Source organism: Zootoca vivipara, chromosome 14 (assembly GCF_963506605.1).
Source record: "Zootoca vivipara chromosome 14, rZooViv1.1, whole genome shotgun sequence".
NCBI lineage: Eukaryota > Metazoa > Chordata > Lepidosauria > Squamata > Lacertidae > Zootoca > Zootoca vivipara.
In genome coordinates, this window is record NC_083289.1 from 50,160,088 (window position 1) to 50,182,755 (window position 22,668).

At 45.7% G+C, this 22,668-nt stretch overlaps 1 protein-coding gene across 1 annotated transcript; it reads left to right on the plus strand.

The window, feature by feature from the left end:
- The first annotated feature begins 21,427 nt into the window (after positions 1-21,427).
- LOC118093302 (anaphase-promoting complex subunit CDC26-like) lies at positions 21,428-21,781 on the plus strand. Its single transcript, XM_035132326.2, has one exon. The coding sequence runs from the start codon at positions 21,527-21,529 to the stop codon at positions 21,779-21,781; it is 255 nt and encodes an 84-aa protein (XP_034988217.1). The 5' UTR covers positions 21,428-21,526.
- Positions 21,782-22,668: the final 887 nt, after the last annotated feature.

Genomic DNA, 22,668 nt, shown 5'->3' on the forward strand with positions numbered 1-22,668 from the left:
ACGCCGGCTCCCTCGCCCAATAATGCGAGATGAGCGCGCAACCCCAGAGTCGGTCACGACTGGACCTAATGGTCAGGGGTCCCTTTACCCTTTACCTTTTAGAATGGATTTGATGGGTTGCAATCAAAACAAGCATCTATATCTGGGTGGAGCCAAGCAGATCTCCCCTTTCTGGTGGCTTGGATGGAAGAATTGCAGCTCGCTGGTGCTCTGGTAGCTGAGGCCAGTCTGAGGATGAGCAACAAATTCGTTTTGGGTCATATTTTAATGTGAACTTGCCTAATCTGCGCTTCTTGGAAACAGTATACAAACTGAAATGCAGCTGTCCTTAGGAATTCAATACCTCTTCCACCCCTCCCCCAAAAGATGTGCAAAAGGAAAGCACACACAGGAGAAATTCATGTATAATATTGTACATGCTGGCAAAAAATGCATACACAAATGCATTGTATTAGGGAAAGGTGCTTGCAAAAGGATGTACCTATTAGGAGAAAAAATGCTGATGGGTTTTCATGTGGGGTTTGAAAACAAACACAGTTGCAAACTGATGCAGAAACATAGGAAAGTGCATTTAAGATGGGGAAAGAGAGAAATTCGGAGAAAGTGCAATTTGTCCACCTGAGGCTAGACTTTCCTCTGCAATCCTAGGGTGGTTGTAGTAGGGTTCTTTCTGGTGTGAGGGTAGGAAGCAAGCAGCCTGCTGGTTGGAGACAGTATGACCTACCTGTGCTCAGAGGCTCTTCCTGGGAGGAAGAAGGGAAGCAATGCATGCTTCCAGTTGCTGCTGTTCCTCTGGCTGATGTCCTTTCTCCCTTACTTATGCAGTAAACTAGGAAATGATGGGTTTTACTCAGCGTAGACCTATTGAAATTAATGGGCCTACCTTAGCCTTGTTAATTAATTTTAGTGGGTTTTTTTTTTGGTGGCTTCCTTTTTTGCTCCTTTCTTTTAAACTACCACCTCCTCCTTCACTTCTGGCCCTTTAATTAGTTACTTCCTGTTCACTGCACGGCCAAAGCATTCCCAAATCACCCCTTAATTAGTTCATGTTTCCTGCCATAGCAGGAGTGACTGGGTTGTATGCAACTAAGTCCTACTCAGAGTAGACCTATTGAAATTAATGGGTCTAACTTAGGCATGCTCATTAATATCAGTGGATCTGCTTTGAGCAAACCTTAGTCGAGTACCACACAATACGTTCACTGATCCACCTGTTGAAAGAGACACTGCACCTGAACATAGGAAGGTGTCTTACATTGGGTCAGACAATTGGTTGATCTGGACCAGTCTTGTCTACTCTGGTTGGGAGCAGCTCTCTAGGGGCTTGGGCAGAGGTCCCAGGACCTGATGATTTTTGTCTGGAGATGCTGGAGCCTTCTGTGTACGAAACCTGGGGCCTTCTTTTTTTTTTTAAAAAAAAAAAATTTATTGAGGATTTTCTTGGTTTACAAAGGTAATGCAGTCTCATATTTTTTTCCATTGTTATACAACAATCTTGCTTGTTGAGACATTAGGAGGAAGGGGGGTAGAGGTGGGTGGGGTAGGTGGGTGGGGTGGGATGCCTATGTTTCTGTTTTCCTAGATATATGTAGGTGTTCAGTGTCAGCGTTGTTTGTGCGGGTTCTCTGTTGCTCACTTGTACTCCTTTGTTGCTGAGAGAGGTTGGGGGTTGGCGTAGGGTGTGGTTGTTCATTTGTGGATGGCTGTGGTGGTCTTTGGTTTCTTGTGTGAGTGGGTTGGGTGGGTGTTTTGGTTAGTTTAACCATATTGATTTGAATGCTGACGGTGGATTTTTGTCATTATCCTGTTGGGCTGTGTAAGTGATGAAGGGGAACCATACTGGGGTGAATGTGTCTTCTTCTGTTTGTCCCCGTGCTAGTTTCAGCTTACTGGTTAGTTTTTCTAGTAGGGCTGTTTCCCATACTACTTGATACCATTGGTCCATGTTTGCTCCTGACAGGTCTTTCCAGTGTCTGGTTATGATGTTTCTGGTTGCTGACAATAGGTGGGTTATGAGTTCTTTGTAATCTGCGTGGGCGTTGTTGTCTTGAAAGATATTTAATAAGGCCAGTTCTGGGGTGATTTCTAGTACTTGCTTAGTTATCTTACAAATTTCTCTTATGGTTATTGTCCAGAATGATTGGATTTTGGGGCATTCCCACCACATGTGGAGGTATGTTCCTGTGGAGGTGCACCCTCTCCAGCATTTTGGTGAGGTTCCTGGGTGTATTAGTGCTAGTTTTCTTGGGGTTAGGTACCACCTGTGGGTTAGTTTCATGGAGAGTTCTTTTCTTTTCATTGATATGGATTTGAAGGGGGGTTTAGACCACATTTTGGTCCATTGGGTGGGGTTTATTTCATATCCTATGTCATCCTCCCATTGTTGTTTGATAGCGTTTAGGGGGTTCGTGGGGCTTTTGAGTAGTATTTTGTATATTGCGGATACCAGTCCTTTGCCGTGTCCCTTTGTCGTTAGTAGGAGGTTTTCAAATGTTGTAGGGGGTCTGGTTGCCGCTGATTTTATTGCTGGATTGTTTAGGAGTGTATGGATTTGGTTTTGTGCTAACCAGGGTATTTGGGTGTCTTCTAGTTTGGTTTGTATTTCTTGTGCTAACAGGGGTTTGTTGTTTTTATAGAAAAACCTGGGGCCTTCTGTGTATGAAGCATGAGCTTTAGATGTTGTCTAGGTAGGTCCCAAATTAAGAGGTTGTCTTTTAACGTTTTGCAGCTCCTGAATTGTAGGGTGTGTGCCAGGCTTCAAGAAATCCGTTCCCCCTCCCTCACGGCAGACTGCCAGTAACTGGGAAAACAAGAAGCTCTTACCAAGGTATTTTATTCAGTATTCACAGAGAGAAACGTAGAATGCCATCTCTTAGATAATGGCGTCACTCCTAGTAAAGTCCCACCTCCTCCGTCTCTCCTATTATACATCATTCCCGTGCTGGCTGACCTGTGCTTTCTGCCTCTGAGTTTTCTGTTCTCCTATTCTCAATGCCTGCTGGGTCCTGGGAGAGGGCAGCGGTGGAGCAAGCCGACCGGGTGCCCTGCACCCAGGGGTGGGACAAGCAAATTATTGCATAGACTCTTGGGGCCGGGTGGGGGTGCTGGTCTGCCCTTCTCTGCTACCTCCTCCCTTCTCCCAATTAACTTCCATTTCCAGTGCTCTGTGGTGGGAGGGAGCGCAGAGGAAGAATCACTGGGGCTTGTCGCCATGACATCACCAGGGACTGCCCCTAGGTTTCAGGTTTGGGCCCTGAAATCTCAGGGTCTGGGATACTCCTGACCGGATAACCCTAAACACAAAACAATATTTTATTTTATTTTATTTAGAATACAGTGATCTGCAAATGGCAAAAGTACCAATGCAAAGATAGCTGAAGAGCCAGCAACGTCTGGTCACACCCTACCACACTAAATGGGGAAGAGGGAACCTGGGCTCATTAGCATCTGACCTGGTTGAAGGGCCTTAATTCCTGACCCCAAGCAGTAATCCCCTGGGCTTTGAGAGTGAACCCATATCTGTTTCCTAAGGCCTAATTCCTACATGCCACAACCCACGTGGGTCAATTGCCTCGTGGCAAGGCTTGGTATCATCTTGGTGGATTTCCAACTATGTGAATGCAGGTGCTTAAACAGATATGAGCACTGAGAGCTGTCTTTGGACTGAGTCAAGCCCTTTGTCATCCAGCTCAGGAGCAGGGCGAGAACTCGTGGTCCTCCAAATGTTGCTGGAATACAGTTCCCCTGATCCCTGACTGGGGTTGATGGGCATTGGAGTCAAATGACAACCAAATGTTTCCCATTCCTGATTTAGTGCCTTATTGCCTACCCTAGTGCTCTTCAACCTTGGGTCCCCAGATGTTGTTGGACTACAATTCCCATCATCCCTGGCCATTGGACTAGGCTGGCTGGAGATGATGGGAGTTGTAGTCCAACATCTGGGGACCCAAGGTTGAAGAAGACTGGTGTAAACCTGAGACGGGAACCTGTGGCCCTTCAGAAGTTGCTTGAACCTCTGCTCCCATCTGCCCCAGTCAACACAGTCAGTAGTCAGAGATGATGGGAGTTGTAGTCCATCAACACCTGTTGCACTCTTGTGTTGACCTTGTGGGCTTTCTATAGACATCTGGTTGGCCACTGATAATAGACTGATTATCTTTTTGGGTCTTTGTTCCTAATCAAGCAGGGGAGTAGGGGATTTTTCTTTCTATCTCTGCATGAGATAACCCATGAATTCAATTGCACATTGTTTGATATTGATGTTTGTTCGAATCGGAGTGGCACCATTAATTTAATTCTGCTGCATTTTTTTATATAACAAAAAAAAATCCGGTTTGCCTTTTATTTTTATTGCTTGGCGTGCTTCGTGGCGATTTCAGTTTTGATTTTTCCTGCGGCTTAGTCAAACTCGTAATGCACAGCTGTGATGTTCAAAAAAACCATGGGCCGCTGCTCCTTTGATATTATCTCAGTTATGTATTATGAATGTTTTTAATGCTAGCAGGCTGTGCTGTGCGAAGCAAATCCAATAATAATTAGAAGGGGGGAAAGAGCCCAATCCGTCATGGTGTAGCTTAAGAGACACTTGCTTCCTCTGCGGTTGCATTTAGAAGGTGGATGTTCCTCAGCAATCCCCAACAGACACCCCCCTCCCACATCAGGTGTGTGAAACCGTGCTGCCCCATGATGCTTTGCTGCATGTGGTGGAGGGCCAAAAAAGCTGACCAATCGAGAGATTCAATCTTTTAAATCATGTGGAAGGGACAGAGCCCCCTCCATCACACCTAAAGGCTGATGAAAATCCCTGATTGTTACGGTTATTAGTATTATTATTTTTTAAAATCACAAATTGATGCAGAAATGTGGCAAACTGGGAAAATGAAAGAATAACATAAGCAGTGCTAAAAGAACACCTGCCAGCCCCGGGTACTTTGCGGCTTGACTGCAGCCGCCACACGTCCTGGCCCAGCCCTGGTTGACTACCTTGTTGTAAAATCATCTGGTGCTTGTTAAGAACATTCCCTGCACTGGAGATCTGGATATGGCTGGGAATGTGTGTCTTGTGAAACACCTTCACTTGTGTGTTTGAACCGAGGCTGTAGGATGCCCCTTTCAGAGATCCCTGTCCCTTTCCGAAACTCTGTAAATAATACAGAAAAACTGAGATAAACTTAAACCCACCTGAGGAGCATTTTTCTTCGCGGGGGGGGGGGTTGGGGGTTGGAAGGCTGTTTTACTCCTCCTTTTTGTTATAATGCTCTCTCTCTCCTCTCTGGGGGAAAAAAGGGTCAAGAGAGGAATCTGGCATCTTGACCCACATGGCTGTGTTCCCCTATATTATCTTGTGTTTGGCCTCAGATTGATCACTGTTCTTGTTTTCCTTGGTCCACACACACACACACACACACACACACACAGAGAGAGAGAGAGAGAGAGAGAGACAGACAGACAGACAGACAGACAGACAGACAGACAGACACCCCTTATTCTTTTCTCGGCCTCCTGTTTAGCTCATGGCTTCCTCTCTAACTTGCAGTGATGTGTGTGTGTGTGTGTGTGTGTGTGTGTGTGAGAGAGAGAGAGAGAGAGAGAGAGAGAGAGAGAGGCGCCATTCATTCAAAGAATGAATATTCCTCTTCCTCCCCCCACCCCTTTCTTTTAGAAGTTAGCGGTGGTGTGTCAGATTGAGAACCTTTGAAAACCACGTATGTCCAGGGAAGGCCTTTTTTGGGTACAATGTGGATACATGCTCAAATGCAGAAGCATAGCGTGAAAGGAGGGGGGAATGTATGAGTGTTGGGGGTGGAGAGGAAAGGGTGTTTCTCTGTACATTTGAAACCTCTTTTACCTCTCACCTGGTAAAAGGCAGGTCTGTGGCAGTGCGTGAAACATGGACGGACCCTCCAAGTGCCCCTATGTTCCAGATTCAGAGAAGCTGTCCCAGTTTCCGATTTGATCCTGGAATATCCCATTTTTCCTTAAAGGTAAAGGGACCCTGACCATTAGGTCCAGTCGTGACCGACTCCGGGGTTGCGCACTCATCTCGCATTATTGGCCGAGGGAGCCGGCGTACAGCTTCCCGGTCATGTGGCCAGCATGACAAAGCAGCTTCTGGCGAACCAGAGCAGCACACGGAAATGCCGTTTACCTTCCCGCTGGAGCGGTGCCTATTTATCTACTTGCACTTTGACGTGCTTTCGAACTGCTAGGTTGGCAGGAGCTGGGACTGAGCAACAGGAGCTCACCCCGTCACGGGGATTTGAACCACTGACCTTCTGATTGGCAAGCCCTAGGCTCTGTGGTTTAACCCACAGCGCCACCTGTGCCCCGTGTTCCTTAGGAGGCGCCTATTTTTATCTGATAAATTTTGGAGGGTACAGAGTTATGCCACCCCCGGCCCAGGGAGATACAAGTAACTAAACAACCTTTACAAGACACCTGAAGGCTACCCCGTACAGGGAAGCTTTTAAATGTTTAATGTTTTATTGTGTTTTTATATATGTTAGAAGTTGCCCAGAGCGGCTGGGGCAACCCAGTCATATGGGCAGGGTATAAATAAAAAAATTATTATTATTATTATTATTATTATTATTATTATTATTATTATTTATTGAAAAGGGTGTCCCTATTTTCATCAGAGAACAGGGTATGTCTGAAGCATTTGATGGCCAGATTTGGCCCAGAGTCTGTAGCTTCACCCCAAATCCAGAAGCATTTAAATATATTTTCTGTGATTGCGGTCAATTTCCTGGCTGTCTCTAAGAAGGAGGAAGGGCGGTTGTTGCAAAGAGGACAGAAAGTAAGCTGTGTGGGGGTGATGACATTGGGGATCAGCTACCAGCTTCTTGCCTTAGAGTAATGCCAGCTCTGTCTAGAGGCCTCCAACCACTTTGCATTAATTAATTAGCTGATTAATTAAAAAAGTCTTGGCGACACCTCTGTTGGGGAGAGAGAGGTTGTTATCCTCGCTCTACCAATGGGGGAAGGCAGGCAGATGGAGGCTGCGAGCCTGAAGTTTCTTACCCATGACGAGTCCCACTGAGCTTAAAAAGGAACCTTTCCAGAAACAGCCACAAATGTCTGCTTATGGGGTGCTCTGAAATCTTTTCCGCCAGCCGTATTAACATATTCTTGGTATCGTGCATATACAAAAGAAATCATGCAGCTTCTTTTGTCAATTCCTTGCAGAAGCATAGAAACAGACCCGTTGCCTTTAAAGCCACCATCTCAAAGCAATCTGTATGTAAGATATTTAAAAACACCAAAACTGTAACAAATGGACACTTCTGGTAAAGACCCATTTATTCAGCTGGGAAAGGCTATCGGATAAAAGCCGCCTTCACTGTTTTCAGAAAGTGCTGAAAGGCAGAGCCTGTCATGTCTTGTCAAGAATACTATTCCGCAGAATAGGGGCCACCACTCAAAAAGCTCTGCTCTGATTTAACTGCAGGGAGGGCTTCTGAGATCCTTGGAACTTGCAGAAGAGACTCACCTGCACATTGCAGAAACCTACAGGGTGCATAAGGGACAAAGCATTCTCTCTAGTAAGGTAAGGTAAAGGACCCCTGGACGGTTAAGTCCAGTGAAAGGTGACTATGGGGTTGCGGTGCTCATCTCACTTTTAAGGCCGAGGGAGCTGGCCTTTGTCCACAGACAGCTTTCCAGGTCATGTGACCAGCAGGACTCAACCGCTTCCAGCACAATGGGACACTGCAACAGAAGCCAGAGTGCACGGAAACGCCGTTTACCTTCCTGCCGCAGTGGTACCTATTTATCTACTTGCACTGGTGTGCTTTCAAACTGCTAGGTTGGCAGGATCTGGGACACAGCAATGGGAGCTCATCCCGTTGTAGGGATTCGAACTGCTGACCTTCTAATCAGCAAGCCCAAGAGGCTCAGTGGTTTAGACCACAGCGCCACCCACGTCCCTTACACAGGCAGGTACTGGGTGATTTGCAATGCACACAAACACTGAATTCTATCCCATCCCAAACTGAAAAGCCCCTTCCCCCACTTATCTTTACCCATAAAACCACCATCTTAATATTTTTTGGAGGGGGAGTGAGAAGACTCTCTCCCCCATTGAAAAGATGGGGGACCTGTGTCCCTCCAGATGATGTGGGACTTCAGCTCCCAGTAGCCTGCTTGGCCCAATGGTTAGGGAGGAAATGACTTGTAGTCCAACAATATCCAGACCCTTGAGGTGATCCCGTCTTGAATATTCTGCTTTTGATTAGCTGGAGAGGCAAACCAAATGGTGTCTCTCAATGCTAATAAGAACTCAGCTTTTTGGGAAGCCATACAAGACACAAATGTCACTCCCCACTACTAGAATCCATCAAACAGTGTGACAGCCGCCTTAATCATTAATCATGCAGCAGCATCGAAATGAAGTCATCACAACGGAAGAGTGACACGGGATAAATATCTCATCATCATCTCAGTTGTTGTTGCGATGCCTGGTGACGCGCTGGTTGGAGGAGATATTGAGTGAATGACTGTAATCTGGTGAACCGCATTTTGCTCAAAGGTGGGCCTCCGGTGACTGCAGTATCTGGGTCATAGCTGCCAAGTTTTCCCTTTTCTTGCGAGGAAGCCTATTCAGCATAAGGGAAAATCCCTTTTAAAAAGGGATAACTTGGCAGCTATGATCTGGGTAGACTTGCAAAGGGAAAGGTGGTCTTCGTTTAGATTTTACGGAGGTTGAGGGAAGGTGATGTGCTGCGGGGGGCGGGGGTGTTCCGTAGCCTCTGCACATTCACCATCGGTTTTTCTTGTGCCGTGAGCGAGACTCTGAAGCCAGGTTTTTTTCATCCAAGTCCAATATGCTACTGTTGCACAGGATTAGCACTGAATTGGAAGAAAAGAAAAGCAGTAAACAATTTTATCAGCCGGGCCTCTGAAATGACGACCAGATTTTTAAAATAAATAAATCTGGAGAGTTTATAGGCCACCCTTCAGACAAGAGTCTCTCGGCCATACAAATAAGTAGATGGCCGTTTTTCAGACAAAGCCTACGGAAGCTAAACTCTAAGCATTAAGAAGAACCTCTAGCATTTAGCCTCCAAGGTGCCCTGTTGTCTTGAGAGTGTATGTTTTCCTCGCAACTTTTAATAACTGTGCTTCAAACAGATTGAGACTCCCCCCCCCCCCCGCCCCACATTTTAAATATAATTCAGCTCTGGAAACCTAGCTCTCTGCTCTGAGCTATTCTGTAAATTGGGAAGACTGTCGGCACGGGATGATTTATTGATGTTTTCTTTCATTTCTCATTGGTATAAATGCTCTCCGGACTTCATGAAGGCTAAATTTCCACACGTCCTGAAAACATTAAACACACACACACCAAGCAGAATGGAATTAAGAACCAAGGCAGGTGGCTCAGATATCTCTGTTTCTCTGCTCCAGGAAAATGCAAGAGAAAATATCTAGGCACAGAAAGGAAACAGCTCTTTACACAGAGCACAGCTGAAACAGTGGAACTCCCTGGCACAAGATGCAGAGATGGCCGCTGGCTTGGACAACTTTGAAAGCAGATTAGAGAAATGGGCAGAGTGCAAGGCTGTCAATAGCGACTTAGTCATGTTGGCAATATGCTAACTCTAAGATCAGAGGCAATAATCTCCCTCTGCATTGGGAACAACAGTGGAGCAAGTCTATTGCCTTCATCCTTCATATTTCTGTGTGTGTGTGTATGTGTAGAAAGAGAGAGAGGGGGGAAGTTGCAGGACCTCTCCACCAGCTCTTCTGAAAGACCAGCCAGTTTTGGGTCCTCCCCAACTTCTTTCCCTTCCTGTTGCTCTCTACAAGGTCTCTCTAGCCACAAATTCGTATCTGAGCTTGCTTTTTTCTTCCTCCGTCCCAGACACTTTCCCTTCTGTGCCATGTCTCTTAGAGAATAAGGGCAGGGGCTGTCTTCTCAGTGACACTTGAGAGCTGCTTTGGGAGGCTTTCTTTGGTTGTCCTCAGATTAGCAATAATTGGCTCTGGAAAGCCTATCCCTCTGCAGATAAGAAGCGGCCTTATAATGAGTTGGACACAATGGTCCATCAAGTTCAGTCCTGCCTGCCTACACTGACTGGCTGTGGCTCTCCAGGGTTTCAGGCAGGGGACTATCAGAAGCCCAACAGGAGATGCAGACAGATGCTCTGTCACTGAGCTATGGGTAGTTCCCATTAATAATAATAATAATAATCGTTTTATTCATTCTTTCATTCATACATACATACCCTGCCCATCTGGCTGGGTTTCCCTAGGCACTCTGGGCAGCGTCCAACAAAATATTAAAAATACAATAAATCATCAAACATTCAAAACTTCCCTAAACAGGACGACCTTCAGTTGTCTTCTAAAAGCCAGATAGATGTTTATTTCCTTGACATCTGGTGGAAGGGGGTTCCACAGGGTGCGCGCCATTACCGAGAAGGCCCTCTGCCTGGTTCCCTGTAACTTCGCTTCTCGCAGTGAGGGAACCACCAGAAGGCCCTCGGCGCTGGACCTCAGTGTCCAGGCCAAACGATAGGGGTGGAGATGCTCCTTCAGGTACACTGGGCCAAGGCTTTAAGGTCAGTGCCAACACTTTGAATTGTGCTCGGAAACGTCCTAGGAGCCAATGTTGGTCTTTCAGGACCTGTGTTATGTGGTCATGGCAGCCGCTCCCAGTCACCAGTCTAGCTACCACATTCCAGATTACAACTAATCTGGGTCACCTTCAAAGGTAGCCCCACGGAGAGCGCATTGCAGTAGTCTAAGCAGGAGATAACTAGAGCATGCACCACTCTGGTGAGACAGTCTGCAGGCAGGGAGGGTCTCAGCCTGCGTACCAGATGGAGCTGGTAGACAGCTGCCCTGGACACAGAATTAACCTGCACCTCCATGGACAGCTGTGAGTCCAAAATGACTCCCAGGCTACGCACCTGGTCCTTCAGGGGCACAGTTACCCCATTCAGGACCAGGGAGTCTTCCACACCCGCCCACCCCTTGTCCCGCCAAAACAGTACTTCTGTCTTGTCAGGATTCAATTCCATTCCCAACACCAAGATTCCACTCAGCCTCTGCCCCGGATAGGACAGGATCTCAAGGGATGGGAATCATGGAAATACAAATTTGACACTCTTCTCCTCCCCCCCCCCTGAATTTTGCTCACATTAGCCACTTCCAACCTTCCGGCCCCCACCACATTATTCCAAACTCGTTTTGACTCCCTTCGCTTCCGAAAAGAGATTAATGACACCCTGCATCATTTCCCCCGTTCCTTTAATAATGGAAACGGCATCAGAATAATAAACTGTGTGCGTACCCTCCAGTTGTTTTGGGTACCGCACCCTCTGGTACATTATAAATCTAATTTGCTAGGGGGAAGCAGTATAATACACTTTTTCCATTTTAATTAGTTCGGGATGAATTAGAGCTAAATGTGATGCATTTGCGGCCTCGGCGATGGAGTCTTTCACACACACACACCCTCACTTTTCAACTTGCTCGTACGCCACTTAAATGTAAAGGATGGTTTTTCATAGAGAAATATCATTCATACTGTAGCTAGCATGTATTGCTTGCAATAGGTATGTGTCGCCCATAGAATAGCTCTGTCGGCACCAGGGAGCCTTGCTTGTTTCTCAACGCATTTGTTACAAATGGGGGAACTGATCCCATTGGTGTGTTTGCATGGTGCAGTAGCTAATGCAAAAATAGGGAGCATGTGGCCCTCCAGATGTAGACAGACACCAACTCCCATCAGCCCCTGCCAGCACGGGCAGTCCTCAGGCGTGAAGGGAGCTGATAAAGAATAATAGAATCATAGCGATGGAAGGGACCCTGAGGATCATCTAGTCCAACCCCCCGCAATGCAGGAATATTCAGCTGTCCCATACAGGGATCAAACCTGCATCCTTGACATTATCAGCACCACGCTCTAACCAGCTGAGCTATCCACTTGCTGTTGGAGGCCAGAAGCTTTTGGAGGAAGTTTGGGTTCACCATCCCTGGGCTAGGCTTAGGGGATGGGGGAGAGATTAGGTTTCAGTTGCATTTTAATGAGAAACAACCAGATTCACACTACTCAAACCGAGGCATGAACCAAAAAGTGACTAGTTTTCAAAATTTGCTCTTCCTCGAAATTTGCAATGCAGTTCTCCAATCATGCAATGTGTACCAAAATGCATATATCAGGGGAAATTGTAAAATGATGTACTGCAGGCAAAGATGCATTCATTGGGAGACATTTGCACCAAGGTGCTGAGTAGTATTCATGAGGCTTTAAAAGAAAATCACAACTTGCTGGTGAAATGTGGAGAGCTGAATTTAAGATTGGGAAAATGAGAAAAAGGGAAACGGATTGATTTCTCCATACCTAACTGGAGTCAAGGGTCTAGGACCAAATGAGAGAAGATGCTCAGTGATCTACGTTCAGATCTCCAACTTAAAAATAAAAGCAACTTCAGAAGAACACTGAATCAGATCAGAGAGATGGCTTTGATGTTAAGGGGGCATTAAACATTTTCACCTTCCCTGTATCCTTTCCCTCAGTCTAAAGTGTGACCCCTTTGAAGTTGCTATTTTCTTCAGCATGATGATGCCCACTCTCTTTGGAGTCCACTCCCTGGGTGAACCACAATTTTGGCCATGCCCTCTGATGAACAGTATCTCATGATGCAGTGAGGTAGAGGGACTGAGGGTTAAACCCCTCCCTGAGAGGGGAATAAGGAGGCCTCCTAACCACTCTCAGCACCTTAATGAACTACAGCTCCCAGAATTCTTTGGGGGGGAGGAAGCCATGACTGCTCAAAGTGGCACCATAGTGCTTTAAAAATGGGCATTGTGCAGGTGGCCAGCCTCTGAGAACATGCCGCTTACTCGGACACCGCCATCACTAAATTGACTCAAAAGGAAATTTGCAGAGAGGAGATCTGGACGTGCCCATTGAGCCTCAGACAGACCCTGTGAATTCAGGTTACCTGTTTCTTTCCCCCCCTTTTCTTTTTTGCATTCATCAAGCGTCATTATGGGATTTGGACAGGCCAATTGGAACAAAGAACAGTTGGGGAGCACAACATCAAAGGACCTCCAGAGAGTAGATTTTGGCCTCCCATCTTAATAAGGATGTTGCCCTTTTCAGTCTCACAATGGCTGCTTCCCAGTTGTCTGGCCTGGGCATCCGTCCAGAATTGGCTCTCAACAGCGAAAGCTGCTTATGCCATCACTATAGCACCTGGCTTTTGCCTTTTGAAGCTGTATTTCTCCCTGCTCCCTCCCACTACCACTCTTCCATGCATCAGTGGCCCTCCTGCTATGTCATAAAAAATATACATCAAAGCTGTTTATAGCAACAAAAACATATGTTTGTTTTGTTTTTTTGCAGTATTTATTTTCATTTTCTTTTGCAGTATGCACTGCAGGAGCGCAGTCAAATGGTTAAGCTCCCCACAGAAAACAGCTGTTTAGCAGAGTTATCTGTAGTCGGCCAACAACAACATCCACCACTACACATGCACACAAACACAAACTATTTGCAGTGTTCAAACCCTCTCTCTGAGCCCAGAGAGGGTTCTTTGCTTCAAAGTCCTTGCTGTGCTAAAGTCCACACCCAAGTCCTTAGTTCAGTTGCCTGCAAAGTCCTGCAACTGATAAGAGTTCCCCGAGATCTGAAGTCTGGCAATTTCCCAACTGCTTCCTCAAACGATCTCTTCAAAATGTCTTCACTCAAATCCATAGTCCCACCAGATAGCCTTCAACAGTTCCTGAAATCTCCTGCCACGCAGTAGGGTGTGACCTGAGCCCACTTACCGTATACACAAAATTACTTGCAAAACCTGCCCGATGAAACAGATAAGAGAGTCACAAGATTCCTGCAGGTACATTGTGGGGAGTGCGCCATCTCCTCTCACTCATGGAGAATTAACCCATTAACTGCATTCCTTAAGAACGCAATAAAATCATTTAAAAAGTTTTTTAAAGACATCAGTCAACACTTGTGGAAGAATGTCATAGTATCAAAAAATTGTAGAATTGTAGAGTTGGAAGGGACCCTCTGATGTGTGTGTGGGGGGGGGCTTGCATAGGCTTGGGTGTCAGGGACTAGACTGAGGAGGAATGGTGGGGGCCGCCCCGCATCTCCTGAACCTTCCCGAGAACAGAAGAACATTATAGATTTAGAACAGTGGTTTGCAGAAGGGCATAGTTCAGAGGCTGCAGAGGGGAGAAGCTGGGAAATATTGGGAGAGGAACAGCAGGAAGAAGAAGCACCAGGGGAGAGACATGGTGTGAACAAGGCTTTGGTGTGACTGGTGAGGCCTCTGACAGGACCTTTTCAGTGGTACCCCCGATGGAGCTTAGACCGGGTGCTTCTCTGCTTGTCCTTTAGATTAGCAGTTGAGGTATTTTTGTTCCGCCAAGCTTCAAACATCCCTTTAATTTTATCTGGTTATGGTTTGGTTCTGCCTTTTTATTTCAGCTTTGAATGCTCTTAACTGTTTTGATAGTTTCCATACAAAGGTGGCATAAAACATGCATTATAAATAAAAATAAATGACCCAGAATTGTCTCCCATGCGTGGTGTGACTTACTCTGTGCTGGAGTGTGACTTGTTATAATGAGGAAATGATGCTATACTGTACATTTGCTTTGTTTCAGGCTTGAAAATGTCCCATTTGCACGCCTTAAGTTGTTGTTTTAGGGTAAGCAAAGTCTCTAGGATCAGATCAGGTACTAAATCCAGCCTATGAGGAATTATCTCATCTCTGGGCTCTATGTGGGGCTGTCCTTGAGCCTGTTCTGGAAGCTGCAGCTGGAGCAAAATGTGGTAGCTCGACTGCGCGCTGGCATGGAATATCACCACCATATTGAAATAATTGCATGGGCTGCCAACCAACTAGCAGACTAGGTTTGTGATGTTACCATTGGTGTTCAGAACCATGTATGACTTGGACTCAAGATATCTAAATGATCACCTTGTCCCTTGTAAACTGAACCAATCACTGCATTTCGCAGGAGAGGGCATCCTGCAGATACCATGCTGTCAGGTGGTTCATTGCTGTGACGTAGTGTGTGTGTGTGGGGGGACTCTGGGGTGTTTGCCCCAGGTGCAAAATTGTTAGGGGCACAATATTTCAATACCTGGTGCTCCCTCAAGACAGCTGCACACTTCCATTGCTGGGCTCCGTGAAAAACGGCTTCCATGAAGTGACCTCTCCAGACAACGGAATGACGGAATGGCTCTTGTTTTCTTATCTCTGCGGCTACAATCTCCTAAGATGCAGATGCTCTTAGGCAGTTGAATGCGCAGGTGTACACTTTTGTTTCTCCCCCTCTGCATGGTCCCAGGCACTGGCAACCCACGCTATGCCACTAGTTTATGCCATTGCCTATGAAGTCAGAATTGGACCTTTAGCGTGATGGCATTTTCCCCTTTGGAAGTGTCTTGCACAGTACATCTCAGAAAGGTTGGCCGAGTCCAATATCATTTTTGGATGAGACTCTTTCTCAAATCAGAGCCCACATCTCCTTTGTTGTGCTTTGCATTCCTTTGGAGTGCCGTAAATAATTTTGAGGGACTTAAAGATTACAACAGCTTATGAATTCAAAATGGTAAAGGCATACTTTAAAAAACGATGCTGTCTGCCGTGGATTCAGAAAGGATATTGGCAATCCAGTAAAGTGGGGTGCAATTTGCATTACAGTTTAACACTCTAGGGATAATTCTAATGTAAATGGGAAGTGAATTTGACGTTGGCAGTTATTATATCTATATTTTCTGGCCGTTTTTTTTATACAGTCATTTATAAAACAGACCTTGCAAAGCTTCTTTTTCTTTATACTTAAAGGATAGAGAAATACTTGGTTGAAATTCAGGAGTTATTTTTCTCATTTCTGCTGTGGAGAGAGTCACTCTGATAGCTTTCAAAGGCCATTCTGTAATCTTCAGTAGTCAAAAAGTATTTAGTTAAGGTCGAAGATACCAGTACATATTTTTTTTTTAAAAAAATCTGTTCGTTCTTACTGAAGTTTAGGTTTCAAGACCCCAAGCAATTCTGAGCTTATCTCAACCTGAACTCTGTTTCACCGAAATGCCTGTGAAGGCTTCTGCCTATATCCTTACACTGGAGTAAAAATTCATGAATTTTTTTTCCAGATCAATAGCAGCTGAAGACTAGTTTTGTTCCCTCTCAATGCATTTTGTTAAAAGCATTTTCGGCTGCAAATGCCAAGATATGGCTCTGAACCGAATGCTATAAAATCAGAAACCTGCGTAACAAATGTGGATTTCACACTTGGGAAGCGCCACATGTGGAGAGGAAGGAAAGTGATACGTCCTCCATTTCCATTCTGTGCGGAATGCCTTGGGCTTCCTGGAGAATGTATTCAAGGTGGATGTTTAATTTCTCTTGGATAATTTCCACCAACGAAAGAGCTATCTGAGTCAGTATGGACGGGGAAAGAAATTCAGTTTGGCTGGCTATTTCACAGTTTCTGCATACGTGTGCAAATAAAACCATGGCTCTCCTTCGAAATTTGCACTTCTCTGAATTTTATGGTCCAATTAAGAACATAAAGCGTAGCCTGATGGATGAAGCCCACCTAGCCCACCATCAAACACCTGGAAGAACTTTCCTACAGTAAGAACTGCTTGGCAGTGGAAGGGTCTCCCTCGGGAGGTGGTGGGCTGTCCTTTTGTGGGGGGGGGGTTTGAGCAGTGGTTGGGATGCCCATCTGTCATGGATGCTTTAGTTGAGATTTGCAAAGCTAAGCAGGATCTGCTATGGTTTCAGATTGGATGGGGGAACCACATATTGTGATTCCTGCATTACAGGGGGTTGGACAAGATGACCCTTGGGACCCCTTCCAATTCTACAGTTCTGTGATTCTATGATCCTGTTCACACAGTGGCTGAGCAGATGCAGGGGCCTGGCTAGGTTGGCCCCTGCCAAGGATGCAGATTGGGACCCAGGTGGCGCTGTGGTTAAACCACTGAGCCTAGGGCTTGCTGATCAGAAGGTCGGCGGTTTGAATCCCTGTGACGGGGTGAGTTCCCGTTGCTTGGTCCCAGCTCCTGCCAACCTAGCAGTTCGAAAGCACGTCAAAATGCAAGTAGATAAATAGGAACCGCTACAGCGGGAAGGTAAACGTCGTTTCCATGTGCTGCTCTGGTTTGCCAGAAGTGGCTTTGTCATGCTGGCCACATGACCTGGAAGCTATACGCCGGCTCCCTCGGCCAATAATGCGAGATGAGCGCGCAACCCCAGAGTCGGTCACGACTGGACCTAATGGTCAGGGGTCCCTTTACCTTTATGATTCTATGATCCTGTTCACACAGTGGCTGAGCAGATGCAGGGGCCTGGCCAGGTTGGCCCCTGCCAAGGATGCAGATTGGCCCCTGCCAAAAATTGCACCTCCTCACTCTGGCTTGGAGTGGCTAGTAGCCTGCTCACTCTTCTACTGCTCTGGGTGACCAGGCGAGACATGCATTCTCCTCTGGGTTTCTTGACACAGGAATCCAACTGCTGGCATGGGTGGAAGCCCTGTGGAAACCTCTCCCTAGTCAGCAGATGGGGCTATTAGAAGTGTGAATGGAGTGCCCAGTGGGGCTTGGAGGGAAGAAAAATGGGGAGAGCAGGTGAGAGTAGCAGGAGGAAGAAAAAAGAAGGGAGGGAGGCAGGAAGGCAGACAGATAGACTGATGGAAGAGGGGAGGCTGAGCGGAGCAGACCTGATCCTAATGGCTGCGGAGGAAGTTCCTGGCAGAGCATGAAAGCAAACGAGTTTCTGCTCCTGGTCTCTCCTGACTTCGGTGAAGGGTGCAAGGGGTGGGGGCACCAATACAGCTCATTGCAAAAGATGCTATGGAGCCTAGGTACACTTATGACCAGATGCAGTGGGAAACCCACAAACAAGACACAATCCTGCGACAGCTCTCCCATATGTTTCCCAGGAACTGGTATTCAGAGGTCAGATTCCTGGCTAGAATTAATGTGATCCTCAAGCCGTCCCCTTGCCTTGTTATAATACTCTGCTACACAAGGCACTGCTAATGATTAACCCGTAAGACAATACTTGGGCTTTGCTTAGTCAAACAATCAAGCTGTGTTGTCTGATGACTATCGATACCAACAAGTGATATTTAATCCCAGCAGAGCTACACGATGCACATCCACGGAGGCATCACTTGACCACATTAGATGATGAATAAAAGGATTAACTATCCCATTGGTTAAATTGTCTGAGAGCGGTGTTGGCATTTCAGCAAGTGATCCGAAGCAAAACGTCGCTACTGAATGATCGCTGAAGCCACTTTTGAAATGTGACCCGCGGGGTCAGGGACAATGGATTTTGCAGCGTGTCCAATTGTCACATAATTGAAGATATTGGCACATGCTTTGTTTGCTTTTGGAAGTTAAAGAAGTGAAAGGGGGGGGAAGTGAACTTGTCGCTGGAACAAACGTTGGATCAAAATGAAGTAGTAGAACACACACAGTGGATTGAAATGGACTCCTCTGACTCAGAGATCCTCCTCCTCCTCCTTTTTTAAATTCTGCTTCCCAGCCTAAATTTTCTCCAAAGTAGAATCTAGATAGTCAACAACATACATAGAATCACAAAATCATAGAATTGTACAACTGAAAGGGATCCCAAGGGTAATCTAGTCCAACCCTCTGCAATGCAGGAATCTCAACTATTGCATCCATGACAGATGGCCATTCAACCTCTTGCTAAAAAAACTTCAAAGGAAGGAGAATCAACCACGTTCAAAGGGGATCAAACAGCTCTGTCAAAAAGTTCTTCCTGATGTTTTGTTGGAATCTTCTTTCTTGTAACTTGAATCCATTGGTTCATGTCCTATCTTCCAGAGCAGGAAAAAACAAGATTGCTCCCTCTTCCATGTGACAATCCTTAAGATATTTTAAGATGGCTATCCTATGCCTTCTGTTCGGCAGTGGAATTTGCTACCAAGGAGTGTGGTGGAGTCTCCTTCTTTGGAGGTCTTTAAGCAGAGGCTTGACAGCCATATGTCAAGAATGCTTTGATGGTGTTTCCTGCTCTTCCAACTCTTCTATGATTCTATGATTCTGAGTCTCCTCTTTTCCAGGCTAAACATACCCAGCTCCCTCAGCTGTTCCTCAGGAAGCTTGGTTTCCAGACCATTGTTCATCTTGGTTGCCCTCCTCTGCACACATTCCTGCTTGTCAATCTCCTTCTTAAATTGTGGTGCCCAGAACTGGGCACAGTGCTCCAGATTTGGTCTGACCGAGGCAAAATAGAGTGGTACTATTACTTCCCTTCATCTGGACACCAGACTTCTGTTGATGCACCCTAGAGTAGCCTTAGTTTTCTATGCTGCTGCATCACACGGTTGACTCATGTTCAGCTTGTGGTCCACTAAGACCCCAAGATCCTTTTCACATAAAATATTTCCAAAGCAATGTACCAGGCGTACCAAACCTGCTGCCTCCCAGGTGTTCCTGGATTCCAACTCTCATCAGTTCCAGCCATCACTCCATGCATGCAGTGTCTAGGCTAGGACATGTTCGCTGGATGAGACACTCATCAGTAGACTAGGGCCCTGCGGGATTTGACATACAGTATTTCCGCAGGGCCTGCAAGACGGAGCTGTTCCGCCTGGCTTTTGGGCTGGACTCAGTCTACACCCCCATTTATTTATTTATTTTTATGGAACCTCTTATATGGGATTTTGTATATAAATTTTCCCTCGGTTCTTTTTGCTGGCCCATGTAGGACCAGCATGGATAGTTGGCCCCGGTGAATATTTGACGTTTTCTCCCCTTATGGCTTTGATCTCTAGGCTACCACTAAAACAAGGCTGCATTTTAAGCTGCATTCTAACTTATATTTTAATCAACTGTTTGTTTGGTTTATTTTTTTACTGTATTTATATTTGGTATTAGCCACCCTCAGCCCGGTCTTGGCCAGGAAGGGCAGGGTATAAATAAAATTATTATTATTATTATTATTATTATTATTATTATTATTATGGCAGGAGAAAGGCACGAGCCATCCTACCCCCAATAAAATGCCTATTTCTGGCCAGCCACATGCCCTACATCTTATATCTATGCTTCTAGTGAAGGAGCTCTATATAGTGTAAAGGTAAAGGTACCCCTGACCATTAGGTCCAGTCGCGGACGACTCTGGGGTTGCGTGCTCATCTCGCTCTTTATGCCGAAGGAGCCGGCATTTGTCCACAGACAGCTTCCAGGTCATGTGGCCAGCATGACTAAGCTGTTTCTGGCGAACCAGAGCAGCACACGGAAACGCCGTTTACCTTCCTGCTGGAGTGGTACCTATTTATCTACTTGCACTTTGATGTGCTTTCGAACTGCTAGGTTGGCAGGAGCAGGGATTGAACAATGGGATAGAGTGTCTATATAGTGTAGGGACACTTTCTAGCTTATTTTTTATAGCTTTCTAGACTTCTCCCGGCATGCAAAATCATTGGTTTTCAATAGCTTCTCAGCCTTTCAGCTAAGATTAAATGTAAAAATCACTGCTTTTCAGTTGGTGTTAAAACTAAGGTATACTGCCCTGCAAACTGCCATTTTAGGATTAATGATGTGAATTATTAAGTATAAATAAAAAATGAGAAAACACTAGTGGTTGTGAGTTGGTTTGGAGTACCGTTTGGATTTGCCTCTGAACATTAGGGAAATTAGAGTCTTCTTCTGCATAGCCACAGAGAAGAGCTTTTTCTGCATTCATTGAGGGGCTGAAGTCAGGGACAAATGCTCCATTCATTCAATGGGTGGGCCAGCTGGCTCTGAAAAGGTCTTTCATTGATTGTGTTGGATGGGGAAAGGGTGGGGTCAAAGAAGACTAGGAAACCGCAAGGAAGAATTTGGGGTGTGAAGCAAAATAAAGCTTTTCTCTCCCAGACAAAAGGTGTTAATTAAGACTGTGTAAAATGGATCTGAGCTGATGATCCCAGAGGGCAATAGCATTCCTTATTCTAGACTAGAATAAAGTAGAGAGCTTCTGAAATAGTCCAGAATTACATCCCCACCCCCTATAAATCCATTAGCAAGTCTTGACTTTTTTGTGTATGTGTTTATTTATTCAGTTCACAAAATGTATACACCACTTGATAGTTTAAAAAATCCTCAAAATAGTTTGCAAAAAAATAAAAACAATAAATTCAAAGAATCCTTCAGTAGCACCTTAAAGACCAACTAAGTTTTTATTTTGGTATGAGCTTTCGTGTGCATGCACACTTCTTCAGGTACACTGAAACAATTTAAGACATTAAACAGATTAAAAACAACAATAAACTAATTGCAGATTAAAGCATGTATCAACATTCTAAATACATGGGTAAGCTTATCTGAACAAAAATGTTTTAGCAGGTGCTGAGAAGAGTACAGTCTGAGAGCACCTGTCTGAGATCAATAGGCAGGGAGTTCTGGGCATAGTGGGATCGAGACTCTGGCGTCGGCGTCTGAACCAGAGGTGCAGGTGAAGAAAAGAGCGGGGAGCTGCTGCGCACGCGCGAGAGAGCCGCGGGGGAAAGGTCTGCTTGCAAGATGCTGCGGCGGAAACCGACGCGGCTTGAACTGAAGCTGGACGACATCAAGGAGTTTGACGGTGCCCGCAAGGAACTCGAGAGTCGTAGGAAGCGCGAGGAGGTGGACGTGGTGGGAGCCAGCGATGGTGAGGGTGCGCTGGGACTCAACACTGATCATAAGAGCCGGGAACAGATGATACATGACCGAATTGGCTACAAACCCCAGCCCAAACCAAACAACCGTTCATCTCAGTTTGGGAACTTTGAGTTCTAGAGTGAACAGTGGCAGTGCCCTAGTACCTGTGAGCTTTGGGAGAAAGCTGAAATTTGTTTCGAGAGCCCGACAGGCTCTGTTTAGAAACAGCAGAAGAGACTGAGCTTCTCTCCTCTAGGTTTTAAATGGAATTCCTCCTCAAAGCAGAGCAAGTCTTGCTTTCCCTACTAAAATGGAATCTCTGTCTTACTTGCTGGTTTCTTTTGTGCAACCTTGCTAGGCTGCCGTGCTTAATAAAATATTTCTTTTAAAAAAAATAGGCAGGGAGTTCCAAAGTGTAGGTGCTGTTACACTAAAATATCAATTTACAAATATAGAATGGGTATTATGTAGTGCCAGTTCTGTATATAGGGTGAATATGAACTTAAAAGCATTAAAAAAAAACCCAACAAGTTCTGAATACATATTCTAGATTTTGTTCCTACCGGTAGTGCTGTTAACATAGTTTTGCCGCAGGTTTTAGTTCCCGCAGTTCACCTCTTTATGTCTCCTCTTCCCCCACCATATCTAAATGACAGTCCCTGTGCTGATTAAAACATTGCAGAAAAGAAATCATGATGTGTCCATCCATACCTACAATTATATCCAGATTCTTTTGTGTGGGTGACTTTATCCCCTCCCAATGGGAACACATTTTGTTGTTGTTTAGTCGTGTCCGACTCTTCGTGACCCCATGGACCATAGCACGCCAGGCACTCCTGTCTTGCACTGCCTCCCGCAGTTTGGTCAAACTCATGTTCGTAGCTTCGAGAACACTGTCCAACCATCTCATCCTCTGTCGTCCCCTTCTCCTTGTGCCCCCCATCTTTCCCAACATCAGGGTCTTTTCCAGGGAGTCTTCTCTTCTCATGAGGTGGCCAAAGTATTGGAGCCTCAGCTTCAGGATC